Here is an 18,063-nt window from a genome sequence, read left to right as displayed (position 1 = left end):
ATCAAATTCTTTTATTCTAGAACTAAATGATCGTTGTACATCCATTTCCATTGTAAGTGGATTCTGTAGGTAGAGACCTGCCTCTGACAAAGAAAATGGTCATTTACATAGTATAAAGTCCGATATCAGAAGACAGAACTATGAGTTGTATGTATATACACAATGTCAAAGGATTGTATCTAGAGGACAGAGATTGTGTGTGCAGTTTATAGATTAGACCACAGGATTTGTAGCCACAATATGGCTAACAAACATGGCCTGTATTACACCAGTGGAAATTCAGCAGTCTCCAAAATCCAAAGATTCTAATATGCAAGTTTGTATCTGCCAGTAGCAAGTCATGCGCTTTCTACAGAAGGGAAGGTACAGTAGAGCGGTTGTCTATCCCAACCAGTTGTCTATCCCAACCAGATTTGTACTTTCAAAAGGGCCTTGGATAGAGGACAGCTGAATCCAGATTGGTTGTTATGGGGTAACTGCCTCACTTTTGTTTCTCACCACTTTAGATAAATCTGACTCCTGAAAATCGCGGTGCGAGGCTCATGCTTGACTAGCACGATTATTTTGAGGCTGAACAGCATGCAAGCCAAAGCAGCTTCAACAGGGTAGGTTTTCGGAGAGGAATTTGAGATGGAAAACTGCCTCAGATACCTCTCCAAATCCCTCTGTCTGATCTTACCCTTATACTGTAAACCTTGAAAGGCCAAGACAAGATTATGGCTTTATCCATGACTAGTGCAGGCATGAATATAAGCACAATGTTGCTGGTCCTTATGACAGGCCATAATATTAGAGCACCAGGGGTCTAACACTAAGAACTCCACAAATCACCTGTACCAAGATACATACTATGCTGCTCACTCGTCATACAAACTGTAGCTGTCCCATTACCAGGAGCTGCGCTGTCTTGGTACAGGTGATCTATGGGGATCTCCGGTGTCAGATCCCCACAGATCAAATATTGATTGCCATCAATACTAGAAACTGTATAATCACTTTAAGCAGCTTCACAATAGGAACAAAAAAAAGAGACAGCAGAAAAAGGGTGTGTGATTCAGTCACAGAGCTAAATGAAGGGTACACAGGCCTGTACACTACTGCTCCATTCACACCAGGACATCAAACACTCCTGGTTCTTGTCCTTAATGGAGAGGGGAATAAGTGTTTGTGGCGAATCCGTTTGCCACTGCCAGTACCAAATCCTTGTGATTTGGGCACAGGCTGTTCTAGCCATATCCGAATTACTTCTACATAGATCTGTAACCATTCACATTATACAAAATAAAACTAAAGGTGCCGTCCATACTGACATACAACTGTAGCTGAGTATGTGTATACACGGAAGTACAATGAGGCAGACTCACTAGGGTTTGATCATAATTTTATTCATTTTTACATTTAAATATTCTCTTAAATACAGAATTGTCACAATTCAGGAATCCTAGAAACGCAAATGAGAATGCAGGGAAAACATGGCAAGCTTTGGATTTTACAATGTGTACAGTTTCAAAAGAAAAGAAAAAAAAGGAAGCGGATTAGAGGAATGAAGAATGAGTTACACGCGTAAACAGGAGAGCCGAGGAATTAAGAATAAGCTAACACTACAAAATTAAATAGTTGTGACGTCATGTAAACTCTGTGAATTTTACGTTAAAACGTATTTCATAAGGTCTCCCACAAGGTGGCGGTATGGGGCATAGCCCCTCACATCAGAATACTCATTACTAAATAGTAAAACCAGCAGGAGATCTGCACCATGTAGACCCCCTGACGGGTAATGAACAAGGAACTGGAGGAACTAAAAATGATAAAAACACCCTAACTACATAAATCCGATGTAATGGACTCTTGAAATTCTATGGACATCATTTTTACACTTTAAACCACCCTGCAGTTATGTTTTGGGCTCAAAGCACCGACAGAGAATCATTGTAGTGTGGTCATATAAAACTATGTATTGATTTGCCAAGTATACATATGTCTTTACATCTTGTTCTTGCAATACACAGCCAAAGTCTATACAGTATAATAAGGTTCTTGCACGCTGCCCTAGCAACATATTCTTAAGTGTGCAAGTCGTGAATCAGTCTTTTATAGCACATTTACAAGGAATTTGTGGTTTTATTTTTTAATAAAACAAATAGTGAACTTTAGTAACAGCTATTTCAAGTATAAGTCAGGCACACTGCGTCACATACTGCCAAGACCCTGGACACGTAGGTATAAGCCAGCACTGAAGGCTTGGTTTGACCCAAGTATTGCCAAGGTAGAAATATTTCATCCCTTTACACCTTGACATTCCAGAATACAGATCTCTGCTGCCTACTTTAGGGTAGCACTAAGGAGGGCTACTCTGGTATACAACCATTTTGGCTTGGACAAGGCGTGACCCTTTATTGGATTGTCATCCATGTAGTACTGAACATCTAGCCTAAAGACAGAACGGCCCAACATCACAATTCTACCCATTTCCTTCATTTTAGTGAAATTGCTATATATAAAATTATATAACGTCATTATCTAACACAAAGGGTCATCTCTGTCCTAACAACCGAACGTAAGGGACGACTGCAGAAAGAAAGGAATATAAGGATGGAGCCAATAGACGCTAAAAATGGCATTGATAACCAAAAACAGATTTTTTTTGTATTTTTTTTGCTTATTGAGGCTACCGAATGGTGATCGGTTTTTCGGCTAGTACACTTGACAAACCCTCCTGCTGGGATAATGTTTTAGAAGTTGGTAAAATATTTCTATAGAACTATACATTTATGAAAAGCATCTGCGAAAATGAAGTCCACTAACAGCAACCAGACTAATCGTGGCACAGAAAAAATAAAATTAGGACTTTGTTTGCTATGGGCAACAGTGACACTTATGGGAGACTGGTTACATTTATTTTTCAAGAAAACTAGAATACTGTAATAGCAGCTAGAGGTGCCAACCTGACCATAGTCACCTGGAATATGTATACAACAGCAGCTATTCACACATTATATGGTGCTTTCACCTCAGAGCCTGCTACCTATTCTGAATAGAAGTACAGGCCCCGAGGCCTAAGCTGTACATAATAATTCTGGAGATTCAACCCTTCACAACTCCATCATCATCATCCTCTGTGGTTGTCCTATGCTTGTGCTTTATACACCAGGCCTAGTAGTACAATATCACTCCTTTAAGGCTAGGACTACACTACCTACTATATGAGATCTTTTAGACCGCAGCAGTCACTCAATAGTTAAAATCAATATTCGTGCTCCAAAAAGTTGCAGAATACGCTCAACCTAATGGGCTCTTCTGGATGAGAAAACATGGCTGCTTCCTTCCAAAAACAGAGTCATGCCTGTGGACAGATACGGCCTTGTGTTTGGAAGAAAGCAGCCATGTTTTCTCATTCTCAGCATCTTTAACATGAGCACTTTTTCTTCTATTAGTAGAAGGAAAACCCAAGAATCCCAAGATTCTATTTATGGATGGAAAGGCCATACAGTGAACAGCTATATCCATGGTAAACCGTTTCTCGCTTTACGACAATAATAAAATTTATCACAAAAAAATAAAAAATCACCCCTTTGCCTTTCCTTCTAGTATGTGTGCATACAGTAGCATCGACGTGAATCCCTAACTGATAGAAGGATTTTCACTAGTTGCTTTCTTATTATTAAGCAGTACTTTATAGCTCAATTCTGCAAGTTAGCAACATGGCACAGGCATACGGTGTAAGACAAGTCCATCTTGGATGGTAGGGCCAAGTACAGATTTACACAATGTTGTGTCAAATTCTTTATCTTAGGAAACTACAGTCAATGTAGTTACATGGCGTAGAAGACACCTCCACCAACTCTCTGTATACTTCAATAGGTGCTACACCATTGATTCCAGTGCAAAACTGTGATAAAACTTTCAGGTGGGCTGTCCCCGACTTTCTGCTCTGGTTCAGGACCGCCCACTTGACAGTCTAACAAATTGGGTGCTGAAACTCGCAGCAGAGGTTGCTCGGGGTCTGTCGGGGGCTAGAAAAAAATTCTAACTGTGCTGTAATCAATGACGCGCCAGCGACTGAAAAATGAAAAGAGTTGGTGGATGTGATGAAGTCCTCTTTAAAGGGGTTAACCATACCGTGAGACCATACTGTCTCTACTGTGCCACACCTATGCACACGTATCTGGTATCACAGTTTAGCTCCACTCTAGTGAACGGAGTCGAGTTGTGATACTATACAACCTGTGGCTAGGAGTGACACTAAAGTGTCTGGAACTATAAAGTGTCACAAAACCAATGAAGTCATTACCCACTTATTTAATGGAATGAAAGAGAACACAAAATGATATCATTATATCCAACAGCTTTAGTAAGGCTAGATGTTCCAAGTGGAAGAATGGAAAGCCGGACACTAGTATGAACCTAGTGTTAACTTGTGTTCATTGTGTGTGCTACAATTTGGCATAATGTAATTGGTTTTCCTGCAGTCCTATGTAAATCCACCCAAACATGTTGTGATCTCAAATTTCTTAAGATTAACAGCTCGGCTACACCTGTATAACACTGTACAGGTCTTACAACTGGATTTTACCATCTACAAATCTAGACTCTTTCTGGAAAACCAATGCATTGTATTGAAATATGTTCTATGAGGTTTACTGGTAGTGGATACAATATTGCCTTTGCACTATCCAGATGTTTTTCAGTACTTGCTATACTCCCATGTTCTTACAGGTCACTGCTATAACTAGTCATAACTTGATAGACCAAGTTAAGTTTTCTTCAAGGCAAGATCATCATAAATAGAATACATCAGCCCACCCTATGTTACGTATAATACAAGTGCCATGCAGCAATGCTATATTTTACCTCTACCAACCTAGTGTGACGTGAAGCTGAATCATCTACTTTAGTCATGGATGTCCCTTAAATAACTGTTCTAATACCCGGAATGCTGAGCTGCTACTGTACAATAACATAGATTTTCTCTGCTTTTACTGAAGGAGAGGCCTAGGCTCCTAGAAAAGGATGTCAAGCAAGTACACAACATATTCAGACTTTTACACATACTTGAGGCATTTCGTAGCATCTGGGAAAGTCCATGACAGTGAGAGAGCTCTACTTTCTTGTAGGTTTTTCCTGGACTTGTTAGTTACATAGTACAGCACATTTTATGAGCACAACGCCACTTATTGCTGCAAATTCAGCCCCAGATTCCAACCTTTGTAACTTAAAGTCTAAGACCTGAAGAAACCACCCGTGAAATGGACAGCACAAATCAGCAGATTTTGGCTTGATCTTGTCACAAGTGGGTCTACTGAAGGAACTCCACTATGGACATCCTGATGTGAACTTGCAGCCTAAGGCTGGAAACACACAGCTTTTTTTTTTTTGTAGGATGTTAGCCCCATGTAGGGATCACAATGTATTTTTTATTTTTTTCCTATCAGTATGTCTTTGTAGAAAGGGAGGAAATCCACGCAAACACAGGGAGAACATACAAACTCCTTGCAGGATTCGAACCCAGGACCCCAGCGCTGCAAGGCTGCAGTGCTAGCCACTGAGCCCACCGTGTTGCCCCTAAAACACACAGCTTTCTTGACCAAAGCCAGAAGTAGATCCAGCTAGAAGGAAAAGTATAAGTTGCCAAAATGCAAGTGCGATTCCAGCCTCAAGGCCCTATTCACATTAATAATAGAGAGAACAGCTAGGTCAGGTCAGTTTTGAACTAGCAGAGTTTCTCACTTATAATGGGGTCCTATTTATAGCTGCTATTGCATAAAAATACTGAGACCTTTGATAGAAATCATAAAAAGCAGCTCTAGTACCTGGGTTCATGGCTACACAGTCAATGGAAACAGAACCTAATTTAGTCCTATAGAACATAATTGCATGCAAGTGCCAAGCCAATGGGCTCACCCACCAAATCTACAGAAGATCGCTGCACAAATAGGACATATCAAAGGGGTTTCTGGGCTCTGTTGTATTATTATTGCAGAACCTGAGAATACCAGAAGATCCTCAGGAGCAGCAATCTCTAACGTGTCACTTTCCAGCTGTCACACAACTACAACTCCTGTGCAATTTAGGTGTGACATCATTTCAGTGTCTCTCTATGGTATCACATTGTGACATTGTACAACATGACAGTCCTAGAAAATCCAAACCTATTGGTGATAGATTGTAAATCACATGTGACTTTACCATAGACTTCAATGGAAGCTGTAACATGTCTGACTAGACTGGGTTTCTACAGCCAAACCACAGCTCACTAGTCATACAGTCCTAGCCTGGTCTCATGGTTATAGTGTAACAGCTGGAGAGCCAAAAGTATAAGATGCCTGAACTTGTCGATTTTGATAGGTTAGGGCAAGTATATAAATGTGTAAGGGAGCTTTCCAGACAAACTTTTCATTCTTAGGGATATAATGGCTTTTTAATGGCTTGGCTAAACCGAGCATGCACGTATTTTGGGATGATGGGTAGCATAGCTATGTGTGACCAACAGCTATATAAAGTAAATGGACTGCTATACAGACTACTGCTCTAGTGGACCTACTGCCTGACAGTAGAATGCAACTAATTGGGCTGCATGTCTTGTTCCTCACAACATACTTCCTCAAAGATTAGGACAATCTGTAAACTATTAAAGGTAAGATACTGGTTGTATTAAAGATAACTTCCTCTGGCTAGCGGTTCAAAAACATGAATTGAAAAGCTTCCAGCTAATACACACAGTCTCCTGCCTCACCAACTATCAGGACAGCTCACCTATAGTCTTGGAAATATCTCATGGCTTGTGAAATGCACCACAGCCGAACAAGTGTCTGAAGCCGAGGTGCATGGTGGGGAGCATACGACACCAATTACTACCTTATACTAGAAGTGGAATATACGGAGGACATTTACATTTGCTTCATTTGTCCTGACTCCCCCACACAATGAAGAAAATAAAAATAGCATTCTTCATATGCCGCAGTTAAGCTTTCCAGAAATACTTCCCAGAATACATTAGAAAGCGGATTTGAGGGCTAAATGGTTTTCTTGTCTAATTTACCAAATGTTACATCCATCCATCTTGGGCAGGGTAATTGGGAGACCTTGGTTTATCCTTTATGGTCTATTTTTGACCATCTTCATTATGCAATCTTAGCATAGATATCTCTTGCAAATGGGAACAGAGATCCCTATGGGAACATCAGCCACAGCGCACACCATAATTATAGCCAATGATGCAACATACAATAAATGACAATAAGACAAAGTTGTCTGTAGGGGGCATCAAAATGCGTAAAATTTGGACATGGTATAAATCATGTAGTAACTAAATACTCCATCCAGAACTGATTTTTAGCACAGGCCTTGATGGGCGATAGCCATGAGAAAAGTCATGAACTGCCCCCAGACCATACTACCCAACAAAAGCATCTATTAATATACCAGTTATGTCAATGGACTGCACATTAAGGGAGCACTCCAGGTATGAAATGGGGCATGACCCAAGGACTGAAAGAACGCCAAGGAGACCACTTGTGTGACACTCCACCACTCAGGTCCTGCACTAGCCACAACAGTGTTGTGTGGGCTGTTCTTCCAAGGCAAATACTTCAAGCTTTTTATTAACACTATTTTTGCAAAAAAACAGAATTCAATATAGTTTGGTGTGGTTGCGCAGACCAATGAGTATAAATAGGATGGAAATTATGTAGCACATTTGTCAACCCCTTATTTTCTAGGAAACAGCTAGTACAATACTAGTAGTGTGTATCAGGATATAACTATTACATTGATGCCGTTCCACTGGTTCTGGTGCAGTGGAAATTTTTACTTTAGCCCCCCCCTCCCCCTGCACCATTTCTGAGTAACAGTTCTGTTACATTCAAAACAATTATACATTCAAAAGCCAGGTGGGCAGTCCTTGGCGGGAGCAGACAAACAGGGCCAGCCCACCTGACAGAAAACATAATTATGTTGGAGCCATCAGAAATGATTGCTCAGGAATGGCGAGGGCTAGGGAAAAAAAATCCAACTACCCCAGAATTGGCACCTAATGAATGATGCAAAGGTTGGGAGAAGTGGTGAGAGGTCCACTTTAATGTCACAATGGTAATGGATAAATCCTGCAGCAGTTAAATTTTTAAATGTACTTTAGTCATGTATGTCATTTCTAACACGTTATCCTGGCAAAGGTTAGATGGAGCATGGTGGAATGAATAACCTGTGCAGGTACTGGGAAAGGGGTAGAGTCTGACAAACTTACGGGTGTATGAAGATGTGTTATGGAGAAAACAACCCACTAGCTCATATAATGTATAATTCATAGTAAAACCGTGACAAAGACAATGCCTATACAATGGATGTAACATTTATCTGCTTGACTGAACTTTTCCTTGAAGATGGCAAGTGAATAAGTAAACAAGTAAAGAATAAAAGAATATGTGAACATGGGACTTCAGTTACAATATATATATATATATATATATATATATATATATATATATATATATATATATATGTGATACAGTTTATCTAGCACTCCAGGGATATATTTTAGAATGCACCAAATTCTCCCTGGGTACATTTGTAATGGAAATCTATGATTTCAGAGTAGGTTAAAAATACCAAAACACTCCTTCGTAGGCTAAAAGAAACACAGTAAGACCAAACTTTTTACCATCCTAGCTGTAGGTGGCATTATTTTATTAGCCAGTTTTATACCAACCTGTTAGATTGGATGGATTCTATAATGTCAGTTCTTTGACTCTGCCAATAAAGCTAGGACCATATGTTGGACTAAAGCAAGAACCACCATTAAAACCATCGTAATGGCTTCTTGCTTTTAAAACCTTTGCTAAAATAAAATCAAACAGGTTGATCAATAATACCTGGAAATAAATATTCTGTATCAATCTCTCTGATTTCATAATTTAACACAATAATTCAATGTAAAAACCTAATTTTCTTTTTTTTAAAAAAGGACTCTATACATACTGCTTGTTTACACATACGCACCGACCCCTTAGTGAATGGGATCATTGCTTGAAATAGATACAGTAAATCCATATGGATAAAAGACTATCACATAGAGAGCATAAGAAGTACAACTGTCCCCTTAATGTCCAGGTGGAAAGATTAGCAGCTTTATAAAGTAGAGGAGAGTCCTGTAGGTTAGTCCTGTGTTAAAGACTTGCCTTGAAGTTAAAGTGCGCCTGCACCGGGACTTGAAATTTTAATAGACAAAATGGACATAAAAGAAAAAAAAAAAAAAAAGGCAGCTCAGCTCTCCGGACTGAGATTTCACTCTAAACCTACTCAATAGCACCATACTACCTGGGCAAGTTTGCTTCATTTACACATTAGTCTCCAATTATCATATATATATGTATAGGCTGTCTGTGACAACAAAGGACTCCAGGAAGTCAGAAACAGGTAGCCGACCACATTTGTGGGCCATAGATTTACATCTGCACAGCTAGTTAGTTTGCAAATAAAAGTTTCAAGTTATGGCAACCAGGCCTGATGTACCTAAAATGACCGGGTGAGAAACCGCTGGGGAAATATTGCAACAAAACCCAGCAAAATGGTTAATGTCACCCTATTAACCAAATGTATTCAAAGCCGCGTATGCCGAGGTCATCTATTGGCTCGGACAAAAGGTTGCTTGAGTGTTACATATAAAAGTCATATTCACTCAGAAGAAAACAAAACTGGGACATGGTTCTTTTCGTTGTCTTACAAATGGAGTGATTGCTTTTCCTTCCATAACAAAAATGGACCTTCGTAAAGGAGGACAAAACCTGTATAAATAGATTTCTTTCACAGGTGCTTATAGGGTAGTAAGAGAAGGGAGTCATGGGATTATAAGTGGAGGGGGAAAGTTGGGAGTGGCTTGTGCAAAAGGTTTGCCAATAGTGTCAGGCGGTCAGGTTGTCATCTGCAGAAAAAGGCTGGCCTGACCAGGAGGTTTGGCTCTCCGAATCTTCTTGCAGCTTCCCCCCTTCACTTATGCAGGTGTCTAGTGGCCCATTAGTCAGAGATGCCAAGTCAGAGGAATTGCTCCCGGACTCAGAGGCTGGGTCCATCTCTTTAGAGCAAGAGGTTATTATAGTGCAAACCTCAGGGTTAACCTTCACAGAGCCACTTGCTTCTGTGGCCTCAGAGTGAACAGATTCTGTCACTTCTGACCCTGTGTCTAATCCTGGTGAATTGTGATCATAAATGGACACCACACTCCCATCTGTGTAATCCGGTGGGGTAGCTGGTCTCCCAGAATCCTCATCGGTATAACAGAGGACAGAAGAACTAGAAGACAACAAAACAGGATTGATGGAGGAATGGCAGGTGGATGGTGGCAGTGAGATAGGAGTCTCCAGAAGACATACATCTAGAGACTCCACGCTGGAGTCCAGACTGAGACTAGAGCCACTAGAAGCCTCGTCACCCTCATCCAAAAGCCTCTGGCGCTCCTCCGCGCTTTGCAGGTGTCTGACGGCAGCCTCGTTCTCCAAGTGATAGTTCTCAGCAATGAATTCGTGGAAGTCCTGTGTCTCCTGGTGAGGATTAACAGCAAGAGAGGCATGAGGAAGCTCCTCTTCAAGGGGTTGAGGTCGTGGATGCTGGCGCTTATTTTCCAGCTCAAGTTTCATGATGGTGTGTAGATAATGGGTCCTTACACGTATAGGGTTAAATTCTATCCTGCCAGCTATATTACTGCAGCCATCCCGAGAACACCCACATGGAAAGGACATACGATCCACCTATTAGTGTAAGAACACCAAGGAAGAGACAAAGGAAGGAACTGTGTAAGAAAACCTTCATGTGTATAAGAAACTATTGTTTAAAGGTATTTTCCCTCCACAGCAACTTATCTCTTGTCCCAGTAGTCGGACCCCCATCACTCACAAAAAAGGGGCCGTTTTTCTTGTATGGAGTAGAAAGACAAGCCCTGACTTAATTTATTTTCATGGGACCTCTGGACATATCCAAAATTCTGTGGATAGGGTTGTAAGTTGCTATGGTGGAAAAAACCCTTTAAACCACATAGGTAATGAAACAAATGCTGTTCTTGTTAATTAAACATAAAAGATTGCAATTTACAATAAATTACACAGACCCCCCCCCAAAAAAAAACAAAACAAAATTATGAATGGTCAATGCACATGTTTTCCAGCTCAAGTTTTATGGTAGTATTTAGATAATGGGATCATTCACACATGGGGTTAAATTCTAGTATATGGGTTACTGTTCTGATGGTCAACAACGAGACTTTCTGAGCAGTCATATTTTTAACCATAGTAAAATTTATAACTCATGGCATACTGGGGTTCAATCTAAAAAACCAAACAAGTGGATGTCAAAAAAAATTTCAAGGTGAGATGAGGGGGGAAAAAACTTTGCAAGAAACAATTGTGCCGATAGGTTTGAGATCTATACCTGCATTACATACACTGGCCAAAAAGATTCCATGAGACTATATAATAGAGATCAAATGAAGAAATTTATTTTCACCATGCAAATGCCCAGTGTTATCCCTCACCTGACATTTGATACCGGCCTGACTGCATGGACAAGCTTCTGGATCACAGAAGAGGCGACAGTCACAGCCACATTCCTCTCTGGACAGACGGATGGCTCTAAGTTCTTGCTTCTCCTCAGCATCTATGCGATGGACACCAGCTGCTCGAAGCAAAGCTCTGCGCCTCTTTGTTGGTAATGGCTGAAGGAAGAAGTAATCGTCCACTTCGACATTGTCAACATCTATATCTTCATCCGAAACGTCCTCCAAGGTGAGGCCTTCAGCTTCTTCAGATTCTACTGTACCATTTTTTGTGAGCTGAAGAAGAAAATGCCAGTCAGCAAAACTGCGAATAAAAGTGTTAAAGGGGCAGTCCAGTTTCAGCACCCAAATTGTATCATTTGTATAATAAAAATGTCTACAATTTTCTGATACAGTTTCTGTATCAATATCTCTTGAATTTCTAGATCTCTGCTTCCAGTGGATAAAATTCAGTCCATGGTCATATGGTGGACAGTCCATGGTCAGGTCAGTGCACACAGATGAACAGCTAGGTAAATAGGGCTCTGCTTTGTAACATGTTTTCCATGCACTTGTGTCCATCACGCATCCACGGACGGTCCATCACGTGACCACGGACAGACGGTCCATCACGCGACCACGGACGGTCCAGCTCATGATTTTTATGCACTGCAAGTAAACAGAATTAATGGCATCAAATAGTGATCTAGACAACCATAAGAAACTGATACAGAAAGTACATTGGAAAACTGCATAAATGTATCATTATACAAATAACATGTGTTGGCTAAACCTGTGCAACCCCTTTAAAACTAAACATTTGTGACACTTTACAGCAGTTTGTTAAGCTACCATACATACTCACACATCTGATGCCAAACCTGATGCTATCAGCCATGAGGATGTAGCAGTGAGTGTTTCTTAGTTATAGGAAAGGTGGAAAGACAACAGTATTAAGATTCATATGATGTTTACACTCAAGGATGCAAAATTACAAAACAGCTGGGTGCACTTGCTTGGTAAATCCCTTTGGATTGAATGCAGATAGGTGCAGACATGTATGGTGCTATTGTATTCATCCTCTCCTTTTTATGGCATTCACAGGTGCCTTGAATTGCAGAACGGGGCTCATGCTACAGACAGTGCTGGCATATCCTCTGAATGCCATAAATGGTCAGAATACCCTTAATCTGCAGTACATTGTACATTCGTATGACCACTATACCTGTACCACACCCTTTCGCCAGACCTTTGCCTACATTGTGAGTAGGTTGTAACTGTTGGTGCACTAGTGGGGCAACCTTGTGTATTTATTAAGCTAAAAAGCAACTTGGGCATAAAGTGACTTCGCATTCAGACCCTATATGACTATACAGCAAATATTACAGCAATATCTGTTTTGATGCATCACCCAAAACCATTTTCACTCTGTAGAAGGTAAAAAATAAAGTAAGAGGAGAATTTTCAGCCTTCCTACATTATCAAGCATGATCTCAATGGATCCAATATATTTCAAAAGTGTAGTTTTACAGGGAAAGGAGTAGTATAACAAGAGTAAGGTCTGCAATAGACAAAATAGTAGTCTCCATAGGGAGGTTTCATCATGCAGACCTTAGGGGACAAGGAACATTGAGGTAGTGGAGAAGTATGATGCAAGTTCATCAAGTACAGGCAACCTGAGGCCATAAGCAGGCAGAGGGAGTAGCACATCAGGTTTAACCATGTATAGAGGTACAAGTCCTATGATTATACATTCTTTCAGACTTTGATGTGGATACAGACCCTGACCACATTCTTCCACAAAAAAAACTATTAATCCAGGAGTATATCTATCTACATAACATGATCTCACCATTAACCACCACCTAAGAGAAACTCCTCCATCCCGTATTACTCTACTGTACACTACTGGAATACAGATGCTCACAAATAGTAGGGGGACTAGAAAAATATGGAAAGTGATGCCATTTTTAAAAGCTTTAGAACACAGAAAATACAGGGGGGGGATACTGTGCTTAATATTATTCACACCTAAATTTTACACTTTAGAGTTACGGTAAGTTAGGAATTGAGGCGAGCCATCAGTGTGTTAAGTTTTACCATTTATAAAATGTGAGAACTACTGTAACATAATGGAGAGTTATTGCACATTTGACTGCATTTACATCATCTTTTTGCCCTATATTTAGTGCAAAAGCTCCCAATGTATATGCCAATGGTGTCCATAGGGCTACAACAGTCAGACACATCACTGGTCTCCATTAAACAAATATATCTTAGGGAGCTCCGGTGATATTACTGAATATATGTACAATGATCAATGGATCTTCTTTATGACAGACTGCAGTTATTAGGCACTTTTGCTTATCCCAGCTCCTCTCTCTGTTCTGGAGTTTGCTCCTTTTCTGTTCCAATCCATGGTGTGTTATGAGGATCTACAATAATGTATACCTGACAGGTAGCTTATAATGTTGCTGTGATAGCAAGGATTTCAGAATAAAATACAATATTCTTTTGAAAGGGGGTCTTAAACATTTTAGTAAATATAAAGAAAGAAAATTTTGCAGGGTTTTAAAGATTTTCTGTAACCCTCTCAGCAGTGACCTCTGCTGTCTTGATGGGTTGCCAAAAGGAGAAGACCATAAATGCAGTAACTTTCTATACTCTGACACCCAGCCAGGATTTCCTTATTGTGGCCAGGTTATTTCATCATAGATTTAGTGTCCCTGCCAGATAACCTGTCCACAAAAAGGATCTCATCTGCGAGTTACTGACAAGGGAAATTACCTTTAAGTGACTTATATTTACAAAAATGTGCCACATTTAGCTGCCTACAAGCCTAAGTATGGTTATATTTTCTGGGAATAGCCCTTTAAATATTCTAAACTCAGTTGATTTTCTAAAAACTTTCCATTAAATACAATATGTGTATGTATATACATACATATATACATATCACACCTGGTCCCTATCATACAGAGCTCCTTTGTTTCTGCCTTTTCATTGAAGGTGGAATTGGTGAATTTCTAATGACTCACCTTCATCTTTCTCGTGTGAAGTTTCTCCTCCTTTAGGTGTTCACGTAGGATTTCCCGATGTGTCACTTCTTGTTCCTGGGCAAACTCACAAAGTGTGTACTTTCGCACAGAGTTGTGGTGTTGGGCCATTCCCAAGGAGCTTCCACCCTGGCTTGGCACACTGGTGAATCCTTGGCGACGTGAGAAGTAATAGACAGTGACCTGGTCGAAACGGACGTTCTTTTGTCTCAGAAGTTTCTGCCGCTTCAGAATGGACGTGGCTGAAAGACAAATAAAAATCCCATTACAATTAAACATTTAATGAAGTATAAGATTGCTTAATGCCAAGGTGCCCTGTCACTTCTTCATGAAATAACTAGAATGTGCATATGACAAACAAAAAGAGAAGACGATAAGGTTAGGTCACTGGATGACTGTAATAGGACAAAGTGCAAAATCAGTTAGAATAGATGGAGTGGAGGCTCCAAAAAGTGAGGTAGTATATCCATGCTTTCCAAATAAAGTGGAAGATAAGACTGTTTCACTGATGTGATATGACAGAGTTAATGTCTTAACGTATGTATTTCTAGTTGTCCATCTATATGATGATTTCTGTTACTGATCAGTTTATATGTAATTCCAAGGTGTCCTGATATGGTCAACAAGGATAACATCTGTTACTGACCAGTATTCATTCCTTCAATGTCCCTGTCTCCTACAAGTGGTTATGACCAGACACACTCCACTAAGCCACCCCACCCACCCCAAAGGTACTACAGAACTATGGTATGCTACATCCTATTACCTTCAGCTGGGCCCATGAAAAGGTTGTATACTAGAACATAATATGCAACGGCGCTCCCAATTTCATCATGCGGACAACTATCATTTGTAACACCTGTGACTGCAGCTAAGTACTGTAACATCTCCATTTCTTATTATATTCTGACGTGATCGCAGTCATTCTGCGACATGAGAATTAGCTGGTTATAAAAAACTGTTTGCCTACAAAGTCAAAGGGGTTGTGTGAGGACATATAGTTATGTTACACTGCTGCGAGCAGCAATATGGCTCAGTGGTTAGCAATGTTGCATTCAAATCCCACACAGAACATCTGCATAGAGTTTGTATATTATCCCCGTGTTTGTATGGGTTTCCTCTAGGTACTCTTGGTTTTCTTACACTTCAAAGACCTCGTGAGCCCTGTTTGGGAAAGCGACACTCTTGTGCACCAAAATGGAAGTCTAAGGACTAAGGAAAAGCCATCAACATTAAATGCTGAAAAAACACCTCTAAGCGAAAAAGAACAGCCAGTGACACCACAGTATTATTTCATAAAGAAACAAAAAAACGTACGTATAAGTTCCGTGGTGGTCGGAGCATTGATGCTGTCGCAGCTATCTGCGCTGTCGCTGTTTGAAATCTCATCATCAGAATCTTTTGACGTAGAAATTGGCGAGCCAGGATCTACTTCTTCAAACTTTCTTTTCAGGCTTCTGCTCGTCACAGCATCCATTTGTTTCAGGGTTGCCTGACTGAAAAGTAAAGGAAAATGTAAAATACAATATACAGTAGATATACAATTGAGCGCAATACAAAAGTTGCATTTCAGAAGCATCCATTTTTTTATTTTTTTTTTTTTTTAAATTAACATTGATCTCTATGTAAATGCAGGGACATCCATTTGCTTCTGCATTTTGCAACCATTAAACAGATCTGCTAGATGGATATAAAAAACGTGAACTGAATGGAGTCCAACCTGTACGACTACTTGTAAACTTTATACCTCAGTCTATTGACATTTCCCCTCTTACAGCCAAGTACTGGGTAGTTCACTAGGCAGCGTTGCTAGGTACCTTTACAAATCACTGCTTTGTCAACATCAAAGTCAGGCCCAGCGGCGGCGGCAGCGCAAGACAAAGCTTTCTTATCAACCCCACCAGAAACTGCAATTAACAGCTGGTGCACAGAATGGCAGGAAACCGTGGGCATATTATAGATTTCCTGGGATCTGTATAAGAATAGTCCTGAAAACACCAATAACATTCGAGCAATGGATACGATAGTCTGGAAGTGGGATGGATGAAGCCATCAATGGGCCCAACCCAAGTGCTGCTTTATCATCTACTAGAAAACATTGCATCATACTGCAGTTTTCCTACATCTTTAGTTTATCAGACCTATGGTCTTGGATGCAGAAGATTGTGTCATCTGGAAAGCAAGTCGCTTATCTGCCTATTAAAGTGTTGCTAGCCAACACGCTATATAATAGGTTGGTGCTATTGGCCAGAGCACCACTGCAGACAGCTGATCCATAGCTGTCCCAGGTGTTGGACCCCCACTCATCTAATATTGCTAACTTATCCTAAACATACATCAATATTTTGGCCCTGTAAAATCCCTTTAAGGCTCCACGTAGCGTAAACGACGCAAGTTTACCACAGCAGAAATGCACCTGCAAAGGGCAGCACAGTGGCTCAGCACTGCAGTCCTGGGTTTGCAGCGCTGCAGTCCTGGGTTTGAATCCTGCCAACAACAACATCTGCAAGGAGTTTATATGTTCTGCCCATATTTGCGTGGGTTTCCTTCCACACTCCAAAGACATACTGATAAGGTGGGAAAAAAACAATAAAACGCACCTGCAGAGTGGATAGGACTCTGGTTAATCCCATCCACATACTGCAGAAAAATATCTGCAGAGGAAATACTGCAATTTCAAAAAACACTTTGTAAATTGTAGCATGTCTATTATACCTACGGAAACGCCGGCGGTTTCCCCATAGGTATAATTGAAGCAGAAAGTCCGCAGAGGAAACCTCTGCGGACTTTCTGTGAGAAGCGCTACAGGATAACCTGCGATGTGTTTTTCCCGCAGCACTTTTTTTTTTTTGTTGTGGCCCGCTATATGGGACGTTAGCCTAAGGCCTTGTTCAGCTCCACTAGGACCAAAAATGATCCTGCCCTTGCAAATTTACACAATAGAATAGAATAAACCTATCTCTTATGGATTCCTATTTTAGTTTGTCAATAAGAACACCTTCTGAAAAATATATTTGTTAACTCTTTAAGAACACCTTAATATGCCACTATGGCCATGACCCTGTTAATGTGGTCCATTATGAAACGGATCAGTGAAGGCTTGTATTATGAACAGGAGCAATGACATTAGTGTGAACATGGTCTAATATCTAATTCGATGCGGTCATTGATAGTGTATTAGTACACTGAATTATAGGGTAATATGTGGCGCATATAGCACAACACTATAGGGACTGTGTTCATTGCTTCTATCTGGCCGTGTTATTCGCTCCCCTACATTGGCGCAGCTGCTCGCCTCTCGCACACCTCCCCATCTCTAGTCATTTGGCTTGGTTGCCAGGGCAACGATCTTCCGTTTGTAAAAGCAGAATTCAGAGAGTGAGAATGGATGTGCGGAGCGGGGCCGGCCCCGACAATACAAGCCCTGCAAGGATTTTATGAATTAGGGATATAGTCTAGAATCTAGACTCAAGATATTCGACCAAATCT

The 18,063-nt window shown here is 40.5% G+C and overlaps 1 protein-coding gene across 2 annotated transcripts in view; it reads right to left on the bottom strand.

Annotated features, from left to right (window-relative positions):
• Nucleotides 1–8,510: 8,510 nt before the first annotated feature.
• The window catches only part of CSRNP2 (cysteine and serine rich nuclear protein 2), a 36,177-nt gene continuing 26,624 nt past the window's right edge, over nucleotides 8,511–18,063 (bottom strand). The window contains exons 2-5 of one of the 2 annotated variants that reach the window (XM_075265666.1): nucleotides 15,892–16,070; nucleotides 14,557–14,816; nucleotides 11,519–11,815; nucleotides 8,511–10,739 (exon numbers count right to left, since the gene is read on the bottom strand). In XM_075265666.1, the coding sequence (XP_075121767.1) occupies nucleotides 9,897–10,739; nucleotides 11,519–11,815; nucleotides 14,557–14,816; nucleotides 15,892–16,051 (1,560 nt within the window). In that variant the 5' untranslated portion in view covers nucleotides 16,052–16,070 and the 3' untranslated portion in view covers nucleotides 8,511–9,896. The remainder of the gene's footprint in view (nucleotides 10,740–11,518; nucleotides 11,816–14,556; nucleotides 14,817–15,891; nucleotides 16,071–18,063) is intronic. The other variant, XM_075265667.1, reaches the window with a different exon arrangement.

This window comes from Leptodactylus fuscus, chromosome 2, assembly GCF_031893055.1.
Source record: "Leptodactylus fuscus isolate aLepFus1 chromosome 2, aLepFus1.hap2, whole genome shotgun sequence".
Taxonomy (NCBI): Eukaryota; Metazoa; Chordata; class Amphibia; order Anura; family Leptodactylidae; genus Leptodactylus; species Leptodactylus fuscus.
The sequence above is the reverse complement of the archived record's forward strand: the minus strand, read 5'-3'. Positions and strand labels throughout refer to the sequence as shown.